The sequence below is a fragment of the Chrysochloris asiatica genome, unplaced genomic scaffold (genome assembly GCF_000296735.1).
Source record: "Chrysochloris asiatica unplaced genomic scaffold, ChrAsi1.0 scaffold00107, whole genome shotgun sequence".
In the NCBI taxonomy this organism is placed as follows: Eukaryota; Metazoa; Chordata; class Mammalia; order Afrosoricida; family Chrysochloridae; genus Chrysochloris; species Chrysochloris asiatica.
The window spans coordinates 5,772,200-5,789,518 of NW_006408625.1; the positions used below are offsets into that span (position 1 = coordinate 5,772,200).

At 41.3% G+C, this 17,319-nt stretch overlaps 1 protein-coding gene across 1 annotated transcript in view; it reads right to left on the bottom strand.

Annotated features, from left to right (window-relative positions):
• HSD17B3 (hydroxysteroid (17-beta) dehydrogenase 3) overlaps nucleotides 1–17,319 on the bottom strand; it is a 63,663-nt gene that overhangs the window by 17,001 nt on the left and 29,343 nt on the right. The window contains exons 3-9 of the mRNA XM_006867641.1: nucleotides 14,788–14,863; nucleotides 12,472–12,579; nucleotides 10,669–10,736; nucleotides 8,718–8,753; nucleotides 5,505–5,539; nucleotides 4,449–4,530; nucleotides 2,638–2,703 (exon numbers count right to left, since the gene is read on the bottom strand). Of these exons, the coding sequence (XP_006867703.1) occupies nucleotides 2,638–2,703; nucleotides 4,449–4,530; nucleotides 5,505–5,539; nucleotides 8,718–8,753; nucleotides 10,669–10,736; nucleotides 12,472–12,579; nucleotides 14,788–14,863 (471 nt within the window). The remainder of the gene's footprint in view (nucleotides 1–2,637; nucleotides 2,704–4,448; nucleotides 4,531–5,504; nucleotides 5,540–8,717; nucleotides 8,754–10,668; nucleotides 10,737–12,471; nucleotides 12,580–14,787; nucleotides 14,864–17,319) is intronic.

The window sequence follows — 17,319 nt, forward strand, 5'->3', positions numbered from 1 at the left end:
AGATCATCCAGAAAAACCCAAAACAAAAATGTCAGCATGACTGACTATTACAAGAATAAGCAAGCTGTTTTCCAGGAAGCCATCAAGGCAAGCAATCAAATTCCTTCAGGACAAACTCCCCTCTAAGACTGAAATTCAAAGGGAACATATGAACAGACATGTAAGCATGCTGGTGACCATAATGGTCTACTGGTGAGTGGAAGAGGGAGAAAGGCAGCAATGAAGAAATGGGCTGAGTTCAACCACAGTCCATTGACTCATGTTGGCCTGGAGATGAGAGAGAGAAGTGTAAGAGCTGGTTGGTCCAAAGTGTGGTGAGATCTCGGGACACTTGAGCCCATGGACAAAGATATGACCACAGGGGCTAGAGCTGAGAGTGAAGTATCTAGCTAATATGAAGTGAGGGGAGATGCAAAAGAACACCTAAACTTGCAGAGAGTACCCATTTGACCTAGCCTCGATGGCTTGATAATCAGAACTCAACTAGAGGAAGATTAAAAAAAAAAAAAGTTTTTTGATAAAGGAAACAAGGTAAATTGCTACAATTTGATGAACCTGACCTATATTCATGGAGGTTGTTGTTGTTGTTGTTGTTATGTGCTGTGGAGTCGGTTCCAACTCATAGCGGCCCTGTACAGGGTTTCCAAGGCTGTAAATCTTTATGGGAGCAGAAAGCCTCATCTTTCTCCCACAGAACAGCTGGTAGTTTCGAACTGCTGACCCTGAGGTTCACAGCCCGATTACACTACCAGAACTCCTTATTCATGGAGGTAGTACCTCTAAATATGAACAGAGAGGGAAGGAGTCTTCATATCAAGTACCAATGCTATCCCCTCTGTACCCAGGGTAGATAGGTATGGGCAGCTTAAACACTGGCTACCTAAAATGAGGGGGTGGTAAAGGCATGAAGTGACTGACTTACAAGGTTTCAAGAAGGAGTTTTAGTTTAAGAGTGGGGCAGGGAGAAAGAGTCCCTACTGAATAGTTTTCTTCTTGTCTAGATGGGTCTGGTTAAAACAGATGGGGATAAGATTTGTATGATTCAGTAGTGAATAATTGTTATCATGACTAATTGCAACACTCACAATTATAAAGGTAGAAGTTTTGTAGCAAAAGTAGGAGAGTGGTTAATCTTACAGTCCAGAAACAGAGGACCCTAGGACCATCAAGGGAGAAGAGCACAAGCCGAATGCCAGTGACGGAGACAGTGATGGGGACATAGAGAGAGGGAGCCACTGAGGACTCTAGATTCATGGGAACAGAGGGACTAAGAGCTGGTGGCCAGGAGCCAGACTTGCAAAATGTGCCCTTTGGAGGCACATTTTTATGCCTGAGTGTTTTTTGTTTCTTGTTTTTTTTATATATATATGTATGCCTGAGTTTTTATTATATATGCCTGAGTGTTTTTTGTTTCTAGTTTTTTCAAAAAAAAGCTAACGTGAATAGAGAGAAATACTATTAACTGATGGTACGTGGAGTGGAGTATAATCATTGTAATGAAACAAGGTGTATGATTTGTTGAATGTAACACTGATGATCTGCCCTGTCAACTCTTACTCAATCCACAATAAAAGCCTTAAAAAAAGAAAGTGAGTTTGGAGACTACGTTCCCCAGCGAGCGCTTGCAGGAACTCTTCTAGAGAAACCTAATAGTCGCCAGGTTGTGCTGTCATACCCTGAGACCCTCAGACTATAAATTTTCCTTTCTGCAATAGTCCCCTTCTTATTTTCAGTAGGCCCAGCATCAAAGTGTAACTCATGGCTGATGCTGTCAGTCATGATTATGGGAGGAGATTCCTTTGTTCCCTGTGGCCTATAAAAGGTCACCACGTGGAGACAGAACTTTGGAACCTAATTATGGTGTCTGTGTTTGCCTTTGTGTTATCTTTACTTTGTTTAAGACTTAATAAAGAGTCTGTATATCATTTATATGTATTATATCTCTTGTACCCCATGTCATTATGAAAATCAATATGTACAACAATACATTTTAAAATATAACTTCAGGTGTGCCTTTTTCATTTCTATAGCATGTCAGAAAACTTCTTCCCAAATTACAAAAATAAAACCTTCCTATAAATTACATATTCTGGGCCCAGAAATGACTGAACTCTAACTCTGCTGCTGAACTGAGCATATGTACACCACTGGCACTCAGAGACACAGTGTTGCTCCACCCCCAGGTGGCAGTGTCAAGCCAGTGTCGTGTGTAATTTAGGACAAGGTGAGGCCATGGCAGTTCTCTGCTAGTGTAAGTAAAAGGGGGTAAGAATCTGCCTTCCCACTGCCCAAAGATCAGAACATGGGAATGCACAGACCCAAAGGACACACACACACACTTAAGAGTTCCTCCCCTCTTTTTGTCCCAGCTCCACACCTCCACCCACATGAGTCAAAGGATGGTGAGCTAAGCGCCCAACTTGTGTGTCAGTGCAGCTTCTGGAAGCAAAGGAGTTAACAGCACCTAGGAGCAGCCACTTGCCCAGCCCCAGTGCCCACTCCAGCAGCCGGGTCATGACTGAGCAATTGCCACAGCCAGGACTACAAAGGCTACTGCTGTTACCATGAGGTTGTGTGGTAGAGGAGACAGAGACCCCAGCTCTACAGTGCTCCTTTCCCCAGAACTATTGGCCTCACCTGTATGCTGATTCCCTTCTCTTTATATTCTGCTTGGAGTGCCTTGGAAAACACGCACACAAAAGCCTGGAGCAACAAAGAGAAAGACACCTGAGAATCAGCAGTTTGCTTTCTCCTGTCAGAGCCAATGGACTCAAATTTTAAAGGCACTACAAAAGCAGCAATTCATCTTAAGAGGAGTCAGTATTTCATGTCTACCAAGATATTTCCCTCTCTTTGTCGGGCAGGGTTCCCTCAATGAGAACATACATTTTGCAATAAATTCATACCTGGTGTGGTGTTATAGAAGAAGCACTCGACTGCAAGGTTGGTTTGAACCACAAGATTGGTGTTGAGTTCAAGCTCATCAGCTGCTCCTTGGAAACCCTATATAGGGTCGCTATGGGTTGGAACCAACTCGACAAAACTTAACAACAATAGCAAAGAGCCACTGCAAGGAGCTCTGGTAGCTTAACAGTTAAATGCTAAACTGCTAACTGAAAGTTTGGTGATTCAAACCCAACCAGCCTTTCACTGGAAGTAAGACCTGGAGATCTCTTCCCATAAAGTCACATGCCTAGAAAGCCCTACATACTGGTCACTGTGCTGCAGTGGGTCTCTATGAGTTGAAAATGTCACCTAACAAAAACAACAGGGTCACTGCAACGGAGCCTAGGTGACACAAGCAGTTTGTGATTCTCTGCCAACCAAAAGGTTGGGGTTCAAACCCACTCTGCAGAGGAAAGGCCTAGCATTTTGCTTCTATAAAGATTGTTGTTGTTGTTGTTGTTGTTGTTAAGTGCCACTAAGACGGTTCCTACTCATAGCAAACCTGTAAAGGGTTTCCAAGGAGTGACTGGTGGGTTTGAAGGGCCAACCTTTTGGTTAACCGTCCAGTTTTTTTCTATAGTGTCACACTAGCTCTCTTCTGTAAAGATTACAGCCAAGGAAAGCTTTGAAGCAGTTCTACTCTGCAACACAAGGGGTTGCCATGAGTGGCAAGTAAAAGCAACAGGGTCACTGAACACAGATTAAACTACCCAGTCGAAGTGTTCCCTTGTGTAAAGCACATTTACCCTCTTCTCCCCCAGCATTTGGGTTTATTTGGGTAACTAGGCATGGAGACACCAGCTAAACCTTCAGGACTGGAAGGAAGCTACAACTGTACTTATCAGCAGGAAGACACCAAGAGTTTCTAGCCAAGGAAGTGAACTGGAACCCTCAGGATGAATGGAACACTCAGGCTGGGCTTGCCAAGAGAACTGGAACCCTCAGGGTGAAAGGAACCCTCAGGCTGGGCTTGCCAAACAGTGCTGCTGCAGGCCTTCATCTTTCCAGAGGGAGCACTTTGTCTTAATTTGCACAGAGACCCCTCTGGGCCACTCTGCCCTACAGACACAAGCACACATCCTTTTATTGCACTTTACTTTTATTTCACTTTCTAATGCTTCTTTACAAACTGAAGATGTGGGACATCCCTGTATTGAACAAGTCTATTGGCACCATTTCTCCATGTGCTCACTTCATATCTATGTCACATTTTGGTAATTCTCACAAAATTTCAGACTTTTGCATAAGGTAATAAGTACACTTAATAGACTGCAGTATTGTTTAAATAAAACTTTTACACAAAGAAATTTTGGGGGCTCGATTTCTTGTAATATTTGCACTATTAAAGTGGTCTGGAAGAGAACCCACAAAGTTTCCAAGGTAAGCCTGTGTAAGTGTATCACCAAGCAGTCTAGTCATAAACTTGCCAAGTAATACAAAGGAAAATGCCAACTAGGAAAACAGGAAGGAGTAAGACACTTGGCCTTGATGATGTCACTCACCTTGGATGCTGAGTACATGGAATATAAAGGCCAAGGAAAGAGTCCTACTCCGGAAGAAATGTTCAAGATGAGTCCTCTCCGCCTAAATAACAAACAAAACTTTGATTGGTCTGTTTCAGGACCCCATCTCATGTAGAAAAAAATCAAAGAGACTCATGTGAACTCTCTGAAAACACCCTGCTCACTAGGCTTGCAAGCGTACAAGTGCTCTCTCTGTTTCCAGAATGGTGAATGGAGAGCTTCCTTACATCATCAGATGACATCAGAGGCTAGCTGATGCCACCTTCATGATGAAATCTCTCTTGGCATTCCTTTGCACAGTCAAGACTTGTTACTGGAAAGAGAAATACAGATCTCTCCACAAAATTCAGATAACCAACTCAGCTTGGACAAGATTCAAGGAGGAATTCTTCCCCCTCACAGATGACTTTGGGAGGCCTAAGATCCCTTCTGATCCATCAGATGGCCCACAACAGCACAGATGACCAATGGTAAAGCACTGCCCTGAATGGTATTCCGTGATCCATGAGCTGCTAATAAAGGCCACCTTAAGCCTCAAGACTGCAATGAGGTACAATCATTGGGAACCGAATCTGGTCTCTCAAATTAAAAAATAACTTTCCAGTGGGTGTTATAGCAGGCTGAGGAAGATATAAAAATGGAATAACTGAAGAAAACTGATAGCATACCACTAAATTGTATAATTCATTCTAACAAAAACTGAAATTCACAACCATATAGCGATAATCCCAGTCTGTCAACTACTGAAATTTCTTTTATGCTCAATATGAGTAAGTTGTTTTTCATCTAATGTGTGCTGAAACTGCCATTCTTTTCCTCCCTGGAAGATACATTACATTTTGGCCTACAAATATGTTTATTATCTGTTTGCAAAATTGTCTTGAATTGTTAGAGCTTCCTCCCATTAATTTTCATTTTTCTTCCATCTCTGATTTTACCACTGTTTCAAGCAGCAGCCAGAATGAACCCAATCTCCCACCCTCCTGGCCTGAGCAGGGAGACATGACTCTGTGCTTTTTTAAAGGAAGGCCTTACCTTGATTCCATTTGTTTCAGAATCAGCTGAGTCATCTACAAAAGAAGACCAGAGTTACGCGCTGACAAGGGATCTAAGTGGGGAGCAGGTTCTAGAGAAAGCTGGGGGGAAGACCTTAATCTTCTCAGATGGCCTTGCCTCTTCTGGGAGATCATTCTGACAATACTGAAGCCTACTTGGAACACATAGGAAGCAACTAGACAAGCCACAAACTGTTCACAAGACTTTTCATTTCTTCCTTACAAAGCTAAAGTTTTCCTGGAAAATAAGGGCAGAAAACAAATCAGGATTGTCTTACGGCTAAGGCATCAACACTGAGGTTTCCACGATTCTCTATTTTGAGAACCAGACAAAAGTCATTAAGCCATTCTAAACCCTATCCATAATTTAGAATCAGAAGATCATCAGGAAACCTCACAAGCACCAATGAAAGTCTTGAGTGTACTCTTAATCAGATAGAGATGGATATTTCTGCTCTCCAAAACCAGCAGCCGAAGTAGCCTGCCTGCTAACCAAAAGATTGGAGGTTCAAGTCCAACCAGAGGCACCTGGAAAAGAGGCCTGGTGATCTCATGCAAAAAATCAGCCATTGAAAAAGCCATGCAGGAGTTCTAGGTTGGTATACATGGAGTTGCCATGAACAGGAGTCAATTTAACAATGGCAATGGCAGGTAGTCTATGAAATAGTTCAATGGACAGACCATGTGGTTGCTGCCTGTCAGAATAACAACATGCCTCCCAACTTACTGGCCCCTGAAAAGGTCTTTATCTGCCAGTTCTGGAGCCTAGCTATCTCACTAAAGAAACTTTGTGCTTAACCATTACAAGGAAGGCCCACATTTTAAGAATTAAGAGCCAAACCCATGAACTGAAATGTTCTATAAAGTATAAATGACTGGAATCAGGTCCTGTCCTTTGAGCAAGTTATAAACCAAGGACAGGGGAGGGAAGAGAAATAAAGGAGACTGGGGACCTATTTTTCTCCACATTGGCTTAGGGCCCTGCATAGCTTCTCGGTAGGCTCTGTCCCTGCCACCACTTCCCATGTCCCAGCTGCTCAGTCTGTCTACAAAGCCTCCAGATAAGATAGTGCTTTCATGGCTATGGGGTGGGGAGGACAGGGGGGCATGGGGGAGATGCCCAGAGCCCACTGTGTTGCCTCTAGAAACATGGAATGTTAAGGGACATAAGAGAAGGGTGAGTGACACTGTATTAACGGTGTTAGAGCACTGTGGGGACAGTACCCAAATTCCCTCAACGTTTTCCGTAACGTGGTCACTAGCGTATGGCATGATGGATCACTCTTAGTGGATCCCCATCTCAATACTCTCAGCATTTGGTCTCTTATCCCACCTTCCCTCTGCCCACACACCCACTTTCCCATCTCTGCTCTTGACAGAGAGAACCTTACTAATCCCAGATGGCTCCTTGGGAACATGCTTCCAACCAGCATGGCTAATTAGGGCATGACAGACTTTGAAGCTAACCTTCAAATTATTTTCTCTGTTATGTAGGAAGGTTAATATCTAACAATATATGAAGTAATTTTTTTAACAAATCAAAGCATTTCTCTGCTAAAGAAGTCAGAGAGTTGTCAAATACATTTGGGAAACCCTTGTGATCAAAGGACCAAGACTGAAAGATCAATGTGCAAAATACCATGAAAATGTTCAGTGGTCAGGCTGCAGACAACAGTTGGACATATAAAACTTAAAATTACATCAGTTGGGGCTTTAAAAAACCCACTGATTGCTCAGCATAAGAAGACTGTATGTGTCCAATATACACAAGACTGTATGTGTCCAATATACTGAGCAGGAAACTATAAAATACCAGCATGCTTAGAAATGACCAATGGTGAAAAGAATTGTTGTCAGCCTAACTTATCCAGCTGGAAAAAAGAAAAAATTTTTCTGGCCTGCCCAACAATCCATGTCTTCTTCTTATGTTGAAAACAAACTAATTTTGGACTGGCTCTCCCTCTACTATCCACCTGTGTTGTGCAAATGAGTAAGACTTAGCCTCTCCTGCCCCAACTTAATGAAGTCCAGGGCCATACCTTGCTCATTACTGCAGCTCCAATGGGCCTTCTAGGTTGATTACCAGGCTGCCATGTCCAGTTGTGAAGCTTTTGTACAGAACAAGTGTCCCAGATGTGGAGATGAGTGTGGGGTTTCCTTATGAACTTGTGCTCTGGTAGAAGTAGAGGGCTCTATCCACTCAGAGCAACGGGAAACATTTGTTCACAGAAAAACATCATCTATTCAGTATGCAGTGTACTACCAGTCTGTGTCCACATTTAAAAATCAAAAGCCAGTTCCCATCAAGTTGATGCCAACTCATGGCAACTACATGTGTGTCAGAGCAGGACTAAGCATCATCGGACTTTTAGTGACTGAGCTTTTGAAAGCAGATCACCAGACCTTTGTTCAGAGGCACCTCCAGCTAAATTCAAGCTGCCAACTTTTCACTTAGCTGCTGCATGCATTAACCATTTGCACTACCTAGACACTTTGTGTCCATGAAGCACTTTTCCTAAATTGCCCAGTTGGGGTATATTTTCCTTATTAGTGAAAAGGCAGAATACAGGATAGCTTTGGTGTAACTGGGCTTTTACAGTTGATCCTAATCAGATGATCTGAGTTTTGAGTGGCATCTAAAGCATCAGTTTGTTCAAGCCCCCTTTAATAACAGGTAAGAACCAGAAGTTCAGGGAGGTTAAATAACCTGTCCAAGGCTGTCTAACTAGTTAACACCCAAACTGGGAACAGAATACAAGTGAACTTGAGTTTCAATTCAACAAATAATTATGGAACAACTAAAGTCCAGGAAATCTAAGTCATGCCCTGTGTCATTTTTCCAAACAGAGCAAGCTTTTCTCTATATACAAAAATGGAAATTAAAGGAAGGTATTCAATTTTTTTAAAGTGCCTTAGAATCCTGAATAAGTATCAGCATTGTCAGGCCTAACTTATACCGACATGTGACAAAGCTGAAGGCACAAATAGGATTCAGAAACTAAGGAGAATGACTCCATCACTGTCTTTTCCTGATGAAATCAGAAGAACATCATTTTAGGATCAAACAGCCTCTCAATCAAGTGCAGTTCAATTGCAAAGAATGCTGCTTCTACTGTAGAACGTATTCTCCTGAGTTGTCAGATTCCAGCAGCTACTATGTTTAATGCATTTGGCGCATGTATTGATGACATACCTTGACTACTGAGGTGATGTTACAATGGATGAGGCTCTGTAATAAATAATCACAACCATGAATCAGCCTAATCACTTGAGAAATTCTCTTGGGGAGTACTCAGTGTTAAAGAACCAGGCAGTGAGCAAAAGTGCGGGTCTCAGCGGTACAATCATTCACCAAGTGTGTAGAGTGGGCTCTGAATTGATGTTCAGAGTATGAACCATAATTGGGTAATATCTGACATCTATTCTATAAGTGTGTCATTTGACATCAAAATCAATAAGAATCTGTTTAGAAATTGAGCTAGGTGTATGGACAGAGTTTTTCAAAGGGAAATGTTTAACTTCCAGTTGGAGAATGAGGAATAAGCATATGTGGGTCTAGAAGACAACAGCATAGAGAATAGAAAGACTAATCATCATGTAATACAAGGGAGAGAGTATAGAAGCAAGATAAGGAAACTAAAAGAATTGTCCGAGAACAAGGGGCAGACACAGGGACAAGTGCAGATAACACTCAAACAGGCAATAAATAGAGGAAGCAAAGCATGAATGAAAACAGAAAAGTGTTGAAAATAAGAGGCTGCGAGGTTAAATACATAGCCAAAAGAGGAGTTTGGCAAAGATGTGACAGCAATATTCAAGCAATCAGACATATATGCCAGCACAGTGTGCCCATGGCTTAAACAAGACCATAGGAATACTTGCAGGTGATACTTGACCAGTAAATGAAGAATAGAACCATGACTGGCTAATTGGAATTGTAATCATCATCTAACCTCAAAGGAAAGGTCAACAAAATAGCACCTTTCAGAATTGCTAAATGCATAAAATGCTATCATGACCAACAGTGATAGTCATGGGTCTGAGTCAAGTTTGCTGAACTTCCAAGTACCTCACCTTCCCTCACACTGAAAGTTGGACACATATTATTTATTACCTATGAAGACAGCATGCATTTCGATGTAAAAAAAAAAAAAAAAAAAATCCTCACCACTGGACCAATAAACAACATTCTTATCAATGGAGAAAAGATTGAAGTTGTCAAGGACTTCATTCTTCTTGGATCAGCTATCAACACTCATGGAAGCAGCAGTCAAGAAATCAAATGACGTATTGCATTAAGCAAATCTGCTGCACAAGACCTTTTTAAAGTGTTGAAGAGCAAAGATGTCAGCTTGAGGACTAAGATGCACCTGACTCAAGCCATGGTATTTTCAATAACCTCATATGCATGCGAAAGCTGGACAGTGAATAAGGAAGACAGTAGAAGAATTGATGCATTTGAGTTATAGTGTTGGAGGAGAATATTGAAAGTGCCATGGGCTGCCAAAAGAACCAACAGATCTGAGTTGGAAGAAGTGCAGCTAAAGTGCTCCTTAGAGGCCAGGATAGCCAAACTTCATCTCTCATACTTCGGACATATTGTCAGGAGGGACCAGTTGCTGGAGAAGGATATCATGTTTGGTAAGGTGGAGGGTAAAAGAAAAAGAGGAAGACCCCCAACAGATAGGCCAAGTGGCAGCATCCGATGGACCCAAGTGTGACAACAATAATGTAGTTGGCCCAGGATCGGGCAGTGTTTCATTCTGCTGTGCATAAGGTCACTGTGAGTCGGTACCAACTTGATGGCACCAAACAACAACAACAACATGAAGACAGAGAAAGCCACAGATTATACTATGAATTTCCCATGTGGAATTCAATCATGAAAGTATGAGACAGTGAGCAAGTTAGTTCTGATATGCAGACAAGGAGGAAGATGTATTATTCCTAGAGATGGCATGAAAAGTGGAACCACAGATTATGTATCAAATACTAAGTTAAAAAGAAAGGAATATGTCACAATTGAATACAAAGTTTTGGCCAGACACACTTCCCATTACCCCCACCCAGGCCCTGGTGATGATCCAGCCATGGGACAGGTAGTTCGGTGAGAGGAGACTCCACACGTTAGAGTACAAGTCTACCTGAACTTCCTCTGACACATTAAGAAAATAGCTTGGAAGAAGGTTTGGAAGCATTCCGACATTGTTGACTGAAAGAAAGGAAAAAGAAAAAATATGTCAGAAAACCAGCGGACTAATGGAGTCCTGGTGTGGTGTTGCAGGTTAATGCGCTGGATCACAAGATTGTTTGAACCACAGGGTCGGCAGTTCAAACTCACCAGTCACTCCTCAGAAACTCTATACAAGGTTGCAATGGGTAGGAACCAACTCAACGACACTTAACAATGACAGCAAATGTTCATTATAAGCCTTTGAAATAGTCATTTTAAACCTAGGAATTCTCTTGGGAAGTTTTCCAAAGGAAATTTGCATTAAAATCATATGCACGATTATAAAAAACTGTGTTGTCCAATAGTAAATGAGGAGACTAAAGGAAGCATGGGGAATTCATATGGTAAACACAATGCAGCCATTAAAAAGTTAGGCTGCTTAGAATTTTAAAGATAATTTTAAAAAACAATTTTGATTTAAGTTTAAAGAAAAAGGTTAAAAACAGTAGGTAACTGTATTTCCTGTAGTGCAGTGCTCCGTACAGTAAGCACTGGACTGTGAACCACAAGGTCTGTGGCTGGAGCCTGCCAGTCACTCTGAGGGAGAAAGATGAGACTTTCTGCTCCCTCAAAGATGGGCAGCCTCAGAAACCCTATGCATGGTCGCTATGAGTTGAAACCAACTTGACAGCACTTAACAGCATCTACAACTCTATTTCTAGTTTTGAAAGTATGTGCATATTATACCTAGAAGAATATGCAACAAAATGCTATCTCAGAAAATTGGGATTTTAAGAAATTTATATTTCTTTTTTGTGCTAAGCTATTATTTCCAATCTTCTGCAATATGTTTTATAATTTTTTAGTAACAATTTTTTAATTCAGCAGAAATTTTAGAAATCATGCATGCACCTTACTTCCTTCTATAAACGTTGTTGTTGTTAAATGCTGTCCAGTCAGTTCCAACTCATAGTGAACCTGCATAGAGTTTCTGAGAAGCAGTTGGTGAATTTGAACCACTGACCTTGGGGTTAGCAGTCCAGTGAGCTTAGCCTAGAGCACCACACAGTTTCCCTGTATATGTTATTGTTATTAAGTGCTGTCAAGTCGATTCCTTCTCATAGTGACCCTGTATAGGGTTTCTGAGGAGCAGCTGGTGACCTTGAGATGACAACCTTGTGGTTCAAACAGAGTTTGCACAGTGCCACAACGGGGGGGGGGGATGTCTACATATGAGGGAGCTTCAAAAAACTCATGGAAAAATGGAATTAAATAATAATGGCATTCTTCCATGAACTTTTTTAAGCCCCCTTGCAAATACAAACAACACACTGGGCATTTGGCATATAAACCATCACAAATATATATATATTGTTTTTTAATCACCAAGTCCATTTTTAAATAATCACACTTATTCACTATTTCATAGATTACCCATAGCAATCCTTCTTTACTAAACTAATTATTTCAGGCCAATATATTTGGGATCCATCTGATTCATTTTAATATTAGAAAATATGACCAAAAAGGTCAAAAATATGCAAGTTGGATACATGACCAAAAAGGTCAAAAATATGCAAGTTGGATACATTCCAAACCTGTCTATAATTTTTTTAATCCAGTAACACCTCTTGAAAATTTGAGCTTTATAGTCAATTTAACATAGTTTAAAATATAATCATAGGCTAAATTGAAACTTCCATGAAATAAGCAAGTGTCATTGGGTCAGTCTTTCACTGGCATATACAAGTTGTGTGTTTCACAATTTACTTACCTAAAACTCCAATTTCTAAGCCTTTGAGGTTTTCTTTAATATACTCATAAATGTTGCTTTGGGTAAAATCTGCTTGTATGATCTTCACGCGCCTTCCTGTAGCCCGCTCTGCAGTCAAGACAACAGTGATTTTTTTAATGTCCAGAGACCTAATCTCCCTCTTGTCTCTGACACTTAAGAGGACTAACCTGGACAACACCCCCCCGACCCCCCGCAAATTAGAAATAAGAAATTGTTGTTGTTGTTATGTGCCGTGGAGTCAGTTCTGATTCATAGCGACCCAGTACAGGGTTTCTGAGGCTGTAAATCTTTTGGGGAGCAGAAAACCTCATCTTTCTCCCATGGAACAGCTGGTAGTTTCAAACTGCTGACCATGAGATTAGCAGCCCAATTCGTAACCACTATGCTACCAGAGCTCCTTAGAAATAAGAAATAGCCCTGTGCAAATAATGGGTAGTGAAAGAGATTTGTGAATGATGGGTTCTAAGAGTTACCATGGTAACAAATATAGGCATTAAAAGAGATTTTTACAGTGGTTCCTAAAATGGGATCCACATACCACTGAGAAACCCATTCAAAATACAAACTCCAAGCCTCCCCTGCCCCACCCCCACTACTGAATCAGAAACCCTATAAAGTGGACTAGCCATGTGTGTTAACAAGGTCTCCAGGTGAAGCCTACACATGGTCAAGTTTGAGGTCCCTGGATTAATGGATGTAAATGTTTGATGCTGCCTCTGTTCAAAAATGGCGGGTTCCTTCCACCAGACCAAGTAGCTCTTATTTTATGCAATACTTTAGAGTTCATAAAATATCTTCATATACAAAATCTTATTTTAATCTCACCTTACAAATTGGGCAAGTTCAGCAGTGTGAAACTACCAGCTGTTTTGCAGGAGAAAGATGAGGCTTTCTGCTCCTGTAAAGATTTGCAGCCTCGGAAACCCTGTGCAGGGTCACTATGAGTTGGAACGGACTCCACGGTACTTAAACAAACAACATCACCTTCTAGGAGTCCTGGTGTGGTACTGTGGGCTAACGCACCAGATTGCAAAGTCGTTTGAACTGCAAGGTTGGTGGTTCAAGCTCACCAGCTGCTCCTTGGGAACCCTATACAGGGTCACTATGGATCGGAAACAACTCAACGGCACTTAATAACAACAACAACAATGACCTTCTAAGGAGTCCTGGTGTGGTGCTGTGGGTTAATGTGCTGGACTGCAAAGTTGGTTTGAACTGCAAGGTCAGCAGTTCAAGCTCACTAGCAGCTCCTCGGAAACCCTATACTGGGTCGCTATGGGCTGGAACTGACTCAACAGCACTTAACAATAACAACAACAACATGACCTTCTAAAAGGAACCCTGATAGTGTAGTGAAGTGCAAGTTGGACTGCTTGGTGGCTCCATGGCTTTCTAAAGGAGCTCTGATGGTGTAGTGGGTTACTTGTTAAACTGCTAACTACAAGATAAGCAGTTCAAATCCACCAGTTGCTCCACAAGAGAAAGATGCGACTTTCTGCTCCCATAAAGATTTACAGTCTCGGAAACCTTATGCAGGGTCACTATGAGTTAAAACTGACTACGGCACACCACCACCATGACCTTCTAAAATATGTATTATTTTCATCATTCTGCAGAAGGGACAATGAAGGTTCAGAGAAGCTAACTAACTTATCCAAGGACACGCACATACAGGACTTGGACCAGGTCTGTTCACTGCAAGTTCAAATATTCTATATTAGCTTGTACTGTGCAGATGTTTTCAGGCAAATAAAAAAGCTACAGTCAGATTTCACTAACTGCTGCTTTCTTAGCTTTGTAAATTAGACCCACTATTTCTAGGCCAAATGATCTCAAAGCTTAGTGTGTGTGTGTGTGGGGGGGGGGGGGGAGGTGCTTTCAGTCCAGTCTAAAGACACTACTTGCTTCTTAAGAGAATGATAAAAATCACATTTTAGCCTTGGAAGGAAAACACTGAAGAATGTCCTAATCCTGGTTGAAGTTACTTCTGATATCCAGACACAGAACAAAAGCAGAGTTCATCAGTCCAAGGGCCTCTGCAGTGTGATTAAACAGCCTGCAACACCTCCCACATCTGTCTCCTGTCCCCAATCTCCCCAAGGAAGCCAAATCCCCAAGACTTCATAACTGAAGACTCATTCCCTTAAGTTAAGGTGCTGAAATTGGCTTAGTAAAATTCAAATATCCAAATAAAAATATTATGACCATTCTTAACTAAGAGCACTTCCGGATGGGTCGTCACAACAAGAATATAAGTGAAGCTGGAGACGGCCCTGATCTCTTGGCATCACTTACCAATCTCCATGGCTATGACCTGTAGTTTTTCCAGTGTCCGACTGATAAGCACAATGTTCAGTCCATGTTTTGCTAGCTGGAGGTGGGGATGGGAGAACCAACAAAAGATCAAAAAGGTAAACAGACAGGGAAGACTTGATTTAAAAATGAGTTGAGAAACTGGAACCCTTATCCTTTGCTGGTGGGAATGTCAACTGGTGAAACCACTATGGAAAACAGTTTGGAAGTTTCTTCAAAAGTTGACAGAACTAGTACATGTTCTAGCAATTCCACACAAAGGTCTATATACAAATGATTTTAAAGCAGGGACTCAAACAGATACTTTTACACCAATGTTCATAATAGGCAAAAGGTGGAAATAAGCTATATGTCCATCAACAGATGCGTGGATAAACAAAATGTGGTGTACTAATGTCAGTCAAAAAGTATTGCTACAAGGCAGATCTGTGTAAGGACATCTCATGATCAGTGGGTAGCTGTAGACAAGTTCTCACAGTATTACACTTGTCTTAGTCTCAATAGAATATTTTCAACAAAAGCATCCAATCAAAACAGTGGGTTCTGAGGAGATCTGCCGGGCTACTTACATTCAAGGCAGAGAGGTCAGCTCAGAAGGATACAATGACTGTTTTCAAAATATTCCCAAGGAATAATCTTAATAGATTTTCTCAAAAGACACAAAACAATCATAGGAGCTAATTAGGAAGAAGTTGTAAGGAAATTGAAAACTGCACTAGTGAGAAAAAGGCCAGGAAATTGACACCAAGAAATTTTGTTCCATCATGACAATGCACCTGCTATTCTTTGAGTGTATCAAGGACTGTCCTATGAGAATTTCACTGGGAAACCTCACCCCATCCATACTACAACCCTGATCTTGCCACATTGGATTTCTTTTTACTGCCCAAACTCAAAGACATTTCACAGGAACACAATTTAAGATCCTGAAGAATACCAAAACTATTATATGACCTGGTGTAAATGCAAAAGTGCAGAATTCTTCAGAGAAGGACTACAGTGTTAGAAACCACACTGTCAGAAGTATACAGACATAGATGGAGGAGATGTTGAAAACAATAGCATCAAATTGTGAGATTTTTCTTTCATAAATGTTCTATAATTTTGTAGCAATAAGTCTTGACTTACCTTCATGTACTTGCATTGCAATATTATTCAGCTATAAAGAGTAATGAAGTTCTGTTTAGAGAAAGGCAGATGACCTGCCCTGTAAAACTATCAGTCACAGTAAAAGCTAAGAAAAAAAGAAAAAAACCTTCTTAGGGCAGTTCTACTCTGTCCTGGTGTGGCTCTGTGGGTTAATGCACCAGACTGCAAAGCCATTTGAACTGCAAGGTCAGTGGTTCAAGCTCACCAGCTGCTCCTCAGAAACCCTATACAGGGTCGCTATGGGTCAGAACCTACTTGACGTCACTGCACAACAACAACTCTGTCCCTCTGGGTCGCTATGAGTTGAAAACTGACTCAGGAGCGCCTAACAATGACTATCAAACTTAAATTATATGTGTGGCTCACATTGTATTTCTATTGGACTTCGCTATACTAGAGGCTTCTGTTGAAGATTGTTTTTCAAACTGAACCCAAACTTTGCTTCATTTGTATGTGTTTTCTAGGATCTTTCTTTCTTTCTGTACTCTGAATTATCCTTTCAATAATGCATGTCGTGATTGCAGTCATTGAAAGGAAACAAAGTGTATGAGTTGTTGAAAGTAAAATCGATGATCTTGTCTGTAAACCTTCATTCAATTAATAATAAAAAGTTGTTGTTGTTGTTGTTTTAAAAAAAAAAAAAAAGGGTAATGAAGTTCTGATGCATGCTGCCACATGCTGAGTGAAATCAGTCAGATACAAAGGACAAATAGCTTATCTGAAGTATCCAGAGTAGGCAAATTCATTGAAACCAACATTATTAGTGGTTACCAGAGGCAGGTGGGCAAGTCCTGGTGCAATGTCGTAGGATAAGCTGGACTGCTAAGTGCAAGGTCAGCAGTTCAAACCCATCAGCTGCTCATCAGAAACCCTATACATAGTCACTTTGAGTTGGAACCAACTAGATGGCACTTAACATCAACAAAGAGGCATGTGGGAGGAGGAAACGGAGTAAAGACCACTGCTTAAGGGATACAGTTTTTAAGGATGTGTAATAGTTAAGATTGTGTGTCAACTTGACTGGGCCAGAATTCTCAGTCATTTGGCAGTTGAGATGTAGTTGTCCTCATGCTGAGATCTAATCTAATGTAATTAACTCTATGATGAGGTTTGCTATGAGCAGCCAATTAATTGAAAGAATGTTTCTTTGCAGGTGTGGCCTGCTCCCAATATATTAGAAATTCAGGCAAAGCTTGCTTGCTCTCTGCTGTGGCTGGATCTTGCATCTGGCTTGTCCTCTGACCTCTGGGTTTATGGACTTGCACCAGTGACCTGCTCTGTTACCTGCCTGCCTACCTGTCATCTGACCGATGGATCGTGAGTCATCTGACCAGAACTTGGGACCCTCCCACCTCGACAATTGTA